Genomic DNA, 10,545 nt, shown 5'->3' on the forward strand with positions numbered 1-10,545 from the left:
TTTAAAAAATTCGTACACAGGCTCTCATGAGTATTTTCTGTGTTATTAGAAATGGAACTTTTTTTCAATTTGAGGGGCGCCCGGATGGCGCAGTCGGTTGCGCGTCCAGCTCTTGATCTTGGCTCAGGTCATGCTCTCACAGTTGGTGAGATCGAGCCCCATGTCAGGCTCTGTGCTCACAGCACAGGGCCTGCTTGGGATTCTCTCTCCTTCCTTTTCTCTCTGCCCCTCCCCCACTCATGCTCTTTCTTTCTCTTTCTCTTTCCCCCTCAAATAAACATTTTTTTTTTCAACGTTTATTTATTTTTGGGACAGAGAGAGACAGAGCATGAACGGGGGAGGGGCAGAGAGAGAGGGAGACACAGAATCGGAAACAGGCTCCAGGCTCTGAGCCATCAGCCCAGAGGCTCGAACTCACGGACCGTGAGATCGTGACCTGGTTGAAGTCGGACGCTTAACCGACTGCGCCACCCAGGCGCCCCTCAAATAAACATTTTTAAAAGAAATGTTTAATTTGGATTCCTCACAGAAAGAAGTTACTGTTTTCTTGAGTTTTTCAACCCACATAAATATTTCAAATAGTAACAAAACCATGACTTTAGGTTCCTTTTCAATAGGAATTAAGCCTTATTCACAGCTCTCCTTAATCTTCTTAGCAATCTTGTGAGGTGGGTGTTGTTTATTCCCACCTCAGTGACTAAGCAACTAAAGTTCAGAAGAACTGGGTCTCTTAGGTTTCAGCGTCTTCTGTAGTCTTACTCTTGAGACACTAAACAGAGGAAACCTGATGATCAAGTTGCACTTCGGGGGCCTTAAATAAGTTTGTTGAGGTCATAGTGGGACTTCTGAGATGCTTCTCACGTCGTCAGACTTGACTGACGCCAGGAGGGGCACTGGCCAGCCCTGGAACGGATGGATGGCTTTGTTAGTAGCTTCCGTTTGTTCTGTCACACGAAGGACCTGCTTGACATCGCCGAGCAGAAGGACGTGCTGCTCAGCGAGCAGACCAGGCTCCAGAAGGACGTCGAGGAATGGAGGAAGAAGCTCGAAGACTGCCAGAAAGAAGGGGAGACAAAGCAACAACAGCTTCGAGTGCTTCAGACAGAGATTGAAGAAACCAAGGCGAAGCTAGCCCAACAAGAAACGGTACTGCACATCTATGGCGTGACAGAAAAGGACACGCTTTGTCACTCGGGTGTTTTCTCCCCAGGCGGAAGCTATGAGGGGTCCCCCATAGGACTAACTTCCCTTCACTGCTCTGTGTAACCGGGGAGGGTTTCACACCAGCACTTTGACTCTCTTGGCATTAATATTTGTGGACCATTAAGACCGCAGAACATCGCTCCCGGAAAGAATCTTGATGGCCACATGCCATTTGCTGCGTGAATCCCCGCCTCACGTGCCAGCCAAATAGTTTTCCAGCCCCCGCTGTCTGTCACTGTGGGATGTTTTCTGCTTTCTCTTGGACTTGAAAATATCTAGCGCCCATGAAGTTTCCCTCACCTGGGACACCTGTGTTTGTTATTTTATGACTAAGGTTATTCTCTGTTAAGATGTTTCAGAGACTCCAGAAAGAGACAGAATGTGAAGAAAAGAAGTTAGAAGCCAGTAAGGCGACTCTGAAGGAGCAGCAGCAAGAGCTGGAAAAGGAATTAACGAAGCAGAAGAGCAAGCTGGACCAGGTGCTCACAAAGGTGTTGGTGGCGGAGGAGCGTGTCAGGGCTTTGCGGGAAGAAGAGAGGTGGAGTGAGACCCTGGAGAAGGCGCTCTCCCAGACCAGTACGTATTCCCCAACATGGCGGTCTGGCAAAGTGTGTCGGGGAGACCCGAGCCTGGCCCCGGCGCGGCAGGGCATCGGGAGGAGCACGGCAGGAAGGAGATGCCCCCTCCCCTCCCCCGGGGTCCTGCCGGCCCTGTGAGAGAGGACACGGGGCACTTGTCTCTGTGGAGACGGGATTTGACCCTGAGGCTGTCAGGTCTTTCTACTTGACCACGTTGCCTTCTTCCAGAATGCTGCCTCCAGGAAGAGTGACGTTCAGGCAGAGAGGTGCCAGAAGGCGCTTGATCCAAAGGCTTTCTGTGAGGCAGTACGTTGTTTTGAGCTTTGGGAACAGTGTTCCATTTCATCTCAACCAATCAGAAAACAGTATTAACAGTTCCACTTCTGTCTCAGTTTGACCTAGTGAATGGTACCAAAATACAGGTGTTCGTTTTTGGGGCTGTCGGTGCTCTCCTGAGCCATATTTCAGTCAAGATGGAAGTCCAGGGTGAATCATCGTTCCCACATCAATGAGTGATTCTGTTCTTAGGCTTCAGGGTTTAGTAATGTTCAGAAAACTTTGGTCTCCCCGAGTGAACTCAGTGAAAGGGTTATTAGTCCTTTTTCCCCAGCAACTCTTGATACACGCAGACCCAGTCATTTCATCGTGACAACGAAACTTCCCAGATGTGCTGCACCTGACCACACCAGACGTGTGAAAAGTAAAACCTGGACAGGGTGTTACTCCAAAGAGTATGATTAGAAAGACCTATTTTATTTATTTAAAAAAATTTTTTTTAATGTTTATTTTTGAGAGAGAGGGAGAGTGGGAGAGAGAGAGAGGGAGACGCAGAATCTGAAGCAGGCTCCAGGCTCTGAGCTTGTCAGCACAGAGCCCGATGCGGGGCTCGAACCCACGGACTGTGAGATCACGACCTGAGCCGAAGTCGGCTGCTTAACCGGTTGAACCACCCAGGTGCCCCAGAAAAATCTATTTTGAACGTCAGTGTTTTTCATAAACATTATCTATGGAGTACTCACTAGGTACTTCGCGTTCGCATACACAATTCCTGTTAAACGCCAGGAAGTAGGCGCCTCCTGTACAGGGTAAGGCTCGTGCTGCTCCAGATCCCATGTTCTTTGCACCGCGCTGCCTCCCGTGAAGGAGAAGCACTGGTGCACCTCTGTGCAGGTTTATAAGAAGCATTTCGGCCGTCTGTTCCAGGCCTCCTGCACCTCAGGACTGCTGTATTCTCCCTGCTCTCAGACACCCAAAGGGAAGACAGTAGCTGTCTGTCACTTTGGGATCCGGCCCTCCAGGACCCAGTGATGTCAGGAGGCACCTTCATCTGGGCTCTGATGTGGGTCAGGGGGGAGTTGGAAGACTCCGTGATGCCTGGGCGAGTGACATGGCGTTACGCAACCCGCCCACGGCCAGCCCGGGGCCTCTGGCTAAACTACTCAAAATGCTCGTTTCAGAACGACAGCTTTTGGAACGGGAGCAGCAGCTAACGGAAAGGTCAAGTGAGCTACTGACTCTCCAGAAAGAGGCGGACTCTATGAGGGCAGACTTCAGCCTCTTGCGGAACCAGTTCTTGACAGAAAGGAAGAAAGCCGAGAAGCAGGTCGCCAGCCTGAAGGAAGCACTTCAGGTCCAGCGGAGCCAGCTGGAGAAGAACCTTCTGGTGAGTCCCCTCGGCCCTGGCAGCTGTCGCAGAATTCGCGCCCTTAAATCCTTCGACTAAAAACTGCTTCGGTGTAGACAAAATCAGTGACCTGTCAACCCGGTCCCTAACCCGACTGTTGTTTCTGGTGTGTCTGTGCCTGATTTGAGCTTGAAGCTGATGGTGTCTTGCCTGAGTCTGAGCCGCCAGCCCTAGAGGAGCCCGGCCGGCTGGAAAGATGGTCACGTGAGCAGACAGTGTCACCACAAAGCAGAGAGCGTTCTCCGCAAGGGAGCCCCTGCCTGCGCCTCCACCCGCAGGGGCTGGAGAGGGTTCTGGGGGAGGAAGGCTTCTTCTGGAGACATCTTTGCCCCGCTGCAGTCAGCACTCACGGATCTCATCCTGCCCTTTTCAGTCAGCCTTCGCTTTAATTCATCATCGTCCCGAAACCAAGGAGTTCAGTCTCCCGGGCTTTTATCCCTAAAATACATCGAGGATAAAAATTTGGGGAGGTCCAAAACAGCTCGCGGTGGGTGGAGGCAGATGGGCAGGAGTAGAGACTGTCATGGGAATGGACTTTTCTGACACCGCCTGAAGGAAATCGAGGTCACCCTGTTGTGTGAACGGGTGTGTTGCTCCCCAGAGGGTGCTGTATACATTGACAACTAGCGATTCGGCGACGTGATTGCAAAGATCTGGGCATCTAAATTTTCATCCTCCGGATGACTCTGTGATGAGGTAGTACCGTGCTCGTCACAGACAGTTAACGGAGGGGGAGAAATGGAAAGTAACGTGTTGTCACGGGTAACGTTGCAGACGCAGAGTTCCGACCGTGGGCTAACAGGCTCGGCCCGCGTATGGACCCCCAGCTCTGCCACAGCTGCTGAAGAAGGCAGGTGGCATTATCCCCACTTGACAGCTGGAGCCCAGATGGGAAGTGTCAGAACTAGTGGGCGTGTAAGGCCGTGATGCACGCACGCGTCCACGTGCCGGACCCCGGGGTCATTTTCCTCCTCCCGTGCCAGGAGCAAAAGCAGGAGAACAGCTGCATGCAGAAGGAAATGGCAACAATCGAACAGGTGGCCCAGGACAACCACGAGCGGGCCAGGCGCCTGATGAAGGAGCTCAGCCAGATGCAGCGCGAGTACGTGGATCTCAGGAAACAGGTGCGCGCCCGGACCCCACGGGCCGGCCGGGCCGACGACGCTCGCTGGGCTTGCTCACTCCCCGCGGGGCTCAGGTTTTTTTTCTTAAATAGCTCTTTGAATAGCAGCATTTCTTTGTGCAAGTTGTAAAAAGCCGATTCTGAGAATGTCCTTTAAATCAAATCTTTTTTTTCTAGTCTTAAAATTGAGAAACGCACCTCTACAAGAAAAAAGCATTCGTTCAAAATGTACTTCTAAAATCCCCTTAAGTGCGGCAGGCTTCTTCTGTTAGTTTTTGAAAGGAAAGTGGCAGTTCTTCAGCATGAAATTTTATCACGTCCCAACGAACTGTGTTGAAATGTTAGATTTTCTGCCAGAAACAAGTCTATGGGACCCAGATCCCCAGGCAAGAAGGAATGACCCCAGGAGAAAGCTCTGCCATCCTGTAACGTAACCAGGCTGAGAGCCGTTTACGCCGAGAGTGGGAGAGCTTAATTCTGCAGATGGAAAGTTCCAGACATACTTGATGCATTAAATAGTTCAGTTCCGTGTAAGTCCCAGACCTTACCCAATGGTATTTGACTCTCGCTCTTTAGATGACACACCAAAAAGATTTGGAGAGGAGACAAATGGAAATCAGTGAGGCGATGAGATCACTTAAATGTGAGGTGAAGGATGAAATCAGAACCAGCCTGAAGAATCTCAACCAGTTTCTTCCAGAACTACCAGCAGATCTGGAGGCTATTTGGGAAAGGAATGAAAACCTAGAGGGAGGGTTGGAAAGCTTGAAAGAAAACTTCCCATTCACCGTGAGTGAGAGACCATCACCTTTTGAAGAAAAACTGAATTTTTCCCAGATTCACATAATGGTAAGGTTTATCCCACTCATCTCTGGACTCTGAAGAAGGATTTTTTTTTTCCCCCCCCCCCCCCCCCCCCCCCCCCCCCCAGTTAAGCTGAAAACCAGAATGGGGCTGGGGGAGGGTGGGAGGAGAGAAAGGCTAGTGGTGTTTGGGACTCTGATGTTTCCCCGTCTCTGAAAAAGGATGAACACTGGCGTGGAGAGGCACTCCGAGAGAAACTGCGTCACCGTGAAGATCGACTCAAGGTTGCCCTTTATTATTTTTTATTTCTCTTTTATTTTTTTATTTTAGAGAGAGCGTGCACGTGTGCAAGTGGGGGAGGGGCAGAGGGCGAAAGGGAGAGAATATTAAGCAGGCTCCATGCTCAGCACAGAGCCCCATGCAGGGCTCAATCCCACGACCCTGGAATCATGACCTGAGCTGAAATCAAGAGTCGGACGCTTCGCTGACTGAACCACCCATGCGCCCTGCAAAGTCCCCCTTTGAAACAATATGGTAGGAGACCCTTGGCGTGTTGAGGAGAGTAGGGGAAATTGCTCACCTGCATGCACTGCTGTCATTCCCTCTGTTACGGCACCAGCAGTTTTCTAGATCGCATGGTCGAGGCTCAGAGAAGTTGGCATCGCACAGTCAGTACAGTATTGAAAACCATGAACTGTGGTGTTCGGCCCAGTGGTCTTAACCTGTGTAGTGCTGCTTTGCCTCAGCTCCAGCTGACAGAACCCGAGTACTTGGGACAGAAAGTAGAGATGCAGTGACGAACCAGAACCGCCTCACAGGCCAGTGGTTGGGGGAAAGACTGGGACTACTGGAAAAGTAGGCTTGGGTGTCAGACGGGAAGTTGTTAGGCTCAGAACACGCGGAGCCTGAAGGCCTGTGAGCCAACCAGGGCCGCTCTCTCCCTGGGTAGCTGCAGAGTCTGGGATTTAGCGGTCACTGTTGACCTAACGATTTGGGGGTGAAGGGTATAGGTGGGAGTTGGAAAGTGGGAGGGGGATAGAATGAGAGGACAGGATGTGTCTTTGGAGAATGGCTCCATATACAGCATGGCTGAGGAGGAGCCGTGAACCACGTTGAGGGAGTGGAGGCCCTTGACGTGCAATAGCCTCCAGGCACGTGTGGCTGTTTAAATGTAAACAAACTGTAATTAAATCAGGTTAAAAATCGAGTGCTTCAGTTGTCACATTTTTAGTGACTCAATAGCCACCTGTGGCTAGTGCTAACGCTTTTGGACAGCACAGATACAGAACATTCCTGTCATCACAGAAAGTTGTGTTAGAACTGCCGTAGCCTTGGAGAGAATCATTTTAAAGAAACAGCACAGGGGCAAGTCGCAAAGTAGTGTGGGGCTGAGGATTGAATATACTGTGAGAGACACTGAAGATATCACGTATAAACCCATCTTCTGCTAAGTCTGGGCGGAAAAGAGAGAGACGAGGTAGTCATTTAATGGGGAGGCCAGGGGTGCAGAAATCCTAAGCATTGTTACGGTGGAGAGAACAGGCCGAGCAAGAGGCCCAGGTCGGGGTGCCTGGGTGACTCAGTGAAACGCCTCTTAATTGTGGCTCAGGTCATGATCCCAGGGTCGTGGGACCGAGCCCCACTTGGGGCTGAGTGCTGGGCACAGAGCCTGCTTAGGATTCTCTCTCTCCCCCTGCCCCTCCCCGCCTCTCTCAAAATAAACAAACATTAAAAAAAAAAAAAAAAAAAAGGCCCAGTTAATGACAACGCGGAATGGTCCAAGTTTTCCGCACACTGAGAGTAGCCACCAGCATCCTCCTGGATTTCTTTTTTTTCTTGAGGACAAGAGCATTTTCAGCAGCCATTCCTACTTTAGAATCGTCAGATTTGCCTATCGGTGTTAAGATGAGGAGGCTACTGATCTTTCAGGTACGTTGCTTCTGTGTAAAACCCTAAATTTCACCGTGACACTTTCAGGCCCAGCTTCGACACTGTATGTCCAAGCAAGCAGAAGTGTTAATTAAGGGGAAGCGGCAGACAGAGGGCACTTTACACAGCCTGAGGAGACAGGTCGATGCTCTGGGGGAATTGGTCACCAGCACCTCTGGAGACTCCACGGCGTCACCCAGTCTGTCTCAGACAGAGTCTTCCCTTGCTGAGGACTCTCAACCTGGACCGAGCCAGGTAAGAGGAGGCTCTGTTCTACACATGGGAAGTCTCTGAATGCTTTGGGGGGCCACAATCTACACAGAGGAGACTCAGAACATAAATGCCACCTTCAAGTGTCTGGAAAACTTGTCTTACGGAAGACTTGCTTTTTTTAAATGGTCCCTGAGAAAACTGGAATCGGTTGGTTGGGAGACAGAAAGAGGATAAGGTGATGGCTTCGGGAACAGCCTAGAACTCGAGACTATCAGGGACGTAGTGAATCCTTTGCTGTGCTCCACCGGTGGATTCCCTTGTTCTCTGCTCCGTCAGTAGAGCATTCAGGCTGTGAGGCCAGTCCCGGTCCTGGTTTAGCTGGTCTGTCTCCCTCTCTCGTGGGGAAGAATGACTGGCGTGTGCCTACTCCGCCTCCTCGGCAAAAGTCTGAACTCAGGCCTCTTAGCGCAGGGTCTTCAGAACCCCCGAAGTTCACGAAGGCATTCTGTGTGAGACGTAGACGAGGTTATTCATAGTTGAGGAGGACCATGAAACACACTCATGGAATTAGTAAATAGTGACCCAGAGATAGGGAACGGCTCCCGCTTTTGAGCACCTACTGTGTGCATGTACGAAGCACTTTACATATATCATCTCATGTAGCCTTTGCCTCCTAGGAGATAGCTCCTATCTGTAGATAAAGGAGTTGTGCACAATGAAAAATGTCCTGGCAAAAGACAAAACCGGGACTTCAGGGCTCATCTGTCACCACTGCAGAGCAGTATATAGCATGGCTGTGCCTCAAGGAACATTCAGAAGCAGTTGCCTCTTTCGTAGGCACATAGCTCTGCAGCAGCAAAGCAAGATTTGAACAGGATTCCCTGAACACCTGTGGAGGGACCAAGTCGGGTACAGGCCAGAACCAGAACCATCATGGGCCTCAGGCAGCCTTAAGAGTGTCGGAGGCACCGGGTGTTGGAAAGAAGGTGGCTTAGGGGGAAGACAGCCCACGGCAGAGGTTGAGTGCATCGGGGTTTAAGTGAAGAGTTCAACTGTCAGCTCACAGTGGTGGCCCCAGGCGTTGAGGTGCTCCGAATTCAAATTCAGGAGAGTAACAAGTGTTAGAGGAGGGGGGCGGGGGGGAAGACTGTCAGAATTATTGGGGCGCCTGGGTGGCGCAGTCGGTTAAGCGTCCGACTTCAGCCAGGTCACGATCTCGCGGTCCACGAGTTCGAGCCCCGCGTCAGGCTCTGGGCTGATGGCTCGGAGCCTGGAGCCTGTTTCTGATTCTGTGTCTCCCTCTCTCTCTGCCCCTCCCCCGTTCATGCTCTGTCTCTCTCTGTCCCAAAAATAAATAAAAACGTTGAAAAAAAAATTAAAAAAAAAAAAAAGAAAAAAAAAAGAATTATCTTGAAGTCTGGGGTCGTAATCCAGGTGTGTGGGATGAAAGCCTGAACGGAGTTGGAGTTAGGGGCTGGCTTCTGAGCCCAGTGTTTTCATCTCCCTTTGCAGAGCTCCTTCCAGGTTCTACAGGGTCCGTCACAATTTCTGGACGGTTACCGACACTGATGCCATTCCCAGCTCCCGGCTCATGGGGGTACGTATCACAGAGTTCTTTTAACTACCACTTCCAGTTGGAGGACCTTCAATTCTGTCTTATAGTCTTAAGCTTTTCCCTTTACCCTTGGGTAATTTTACAGTGGTTCATCTCAAAACATTTTTCCAAAGAGGTACTCAAGTATGTCTTTTACCTGTTAGCCACGGTGCCGTCACTTGGTTCTGTTAATACTTTGGTTACTGTTGCAAGAATTCCTCCCTTTTGTCTTAACTGCAGGAAGAGAACTGTTCAGCCAGATGCGGAAACCTATCTGAGGAAATACCTTCTCTACCTCACTTCGTAACTGGAGTGCCGCTTGGTTTTTATCAAGATCCAGTGAACTCAGATGCTGCACCTCCACTGTAGCTTACCCCACCTGTATCGTTAAATGCCAGGGTTTTTGTAAATCACATGTACATATGGGAATCGTTGTGTACAACTTAAACCGGTCCTAGATGGCTGAGGGTTTTGGGTTTTTTTATCTTTGAATGTGTTGCCATAAAACCACTGCTGATTGTAATTGCAAATTGGAAGCTATAAACTGGTGAAATTATAGCTACGTAGAGAAAAAAACAATGTACTCAAGCCCTTCATTTATAGTGTCAAATTTTATTTTTGGATTTTGCTTAAGATCTATTTTCATATGAAAATAAAAGATAAAATAGTCTGTCATGTGACTTTACATTTCGTAGATCTACAGTAAAGCCATCAAATTTGTATCTTAACTCCAAGAAAACGGCCATCTTCCAAATGGTTTTCCATCTTTTGCCTGAAGTATGTTGTATCTGTCAATGAACATACACCATATGGAAATCTATTATAAAACTACACTTCGGGTGCTTTTTCTCAACCAAAAATATTCTTTGGTGGAAAATTAGTAGAATCTGACCCAGTGGTAAATTCAAATTGTGTTCAGACTTTTAAGGTTTTGAACTACTATAATTAATGGCTCGACTCCATGATCTACAAATACATCATTTCAGAACAAGAATAGCAACTCCTGTCACAAAAAACCACGTGGCAACAGAATCACCCTCATGGTTAGGTGAAGTACGAAACTACAGGTTATAGATGAGGCTTTAAAATACTGCCAAGGACTATTTTCTAGGCCCGTAGACAGCTTCTGAACCAGAACAGTACAGAACAGTGCAGTGCAGTAACCCCTCACCACTCACAGGTTTGTTATGCGCACGGTGTTTGGCCAGACCTGGACCAGTAAGATATGGGATAGACATAATTACAATAAAGATAATGAAAGTGGCATAAAATCTATTAACACTCAGAAAGTTCTAAAAGGCATCTACTTCCAAAATAAAAATGGATTTGGTGGTGTCTTTTGTAATTACATTCTTGTTTCATTTTCACAAGTCTTCGCAAAATGCTTTGAAGTCAGGCCTCTGCACAATTCTACTGA

At 49.1% G+C, this 10,545-nt stretch overlaps 1 protein-coding gene across 11 annotated transcripts in view; it reads left to right on the top strand.

The window, feature by feature from the left end:
* CNTRL (centriolin) overlaps positions 1-9,803 on the top strand; it is an 84,970-nt gene extending 75,167 nt beyond the window's left edge. For all 11 annotated transcript variants that reach the window (XM_040482144.1, XM_040482149.1, XM_040482151.1 and 8 more), the window contains 9 exons: positions 958-1,146; positions 1,554-1,779; positions 3,239-3,444; positions 4,449-4,589; positions 5,165-5,437; positions 5,614-5,676; positions 7,370-7,576; positions 9,047-9,131; positions 9,369-9,803. In XM_040482144.1, coding sequence (XP_040338078.1) covers positions 958-1,146; positions 1,554-1,779; positions 3,239-3,444; positions 4,449-4,589; positions 5,165-5,437; positions 5,614-5,676; positions 7,370-7,576; positions 9,047-9,103 — 1,362 coding nt within the window. In that variant the 3' untranslated portion in view covers positions 9,104-9,131; positions 9,369-9,803. The remainder of the gene's footprint in view (positions 1-957; positions 1,147-1,553; positions 1,780-3,238; positions 3,445-4,448; positions 4,590-5,164; positions 5,438-5,613; positions 5,677-7,369; positions 7,577-9,046; positions 9,132-9,368) is intronic.
* Positions 9,804-10,545: the final 742 nt, after the last annotated feature.

Source organism: Herpailurus yagouaroundi, unplaced genomic scaffold (genome assembly GCF_014898765.1).
Source record: "Herpailurus yagouaroundi ecotype Mexico unplaced genomic scaffold, PumYag 160, whole genome shotgun sequence".
NCBI classification, from domain to species: domain Eukaryota; kingdom Metazoa; phylum Chordata; class Mammalia; order Carnivora; family Felidae; genus Herpailurus; species Herpailurus yagouaroundi.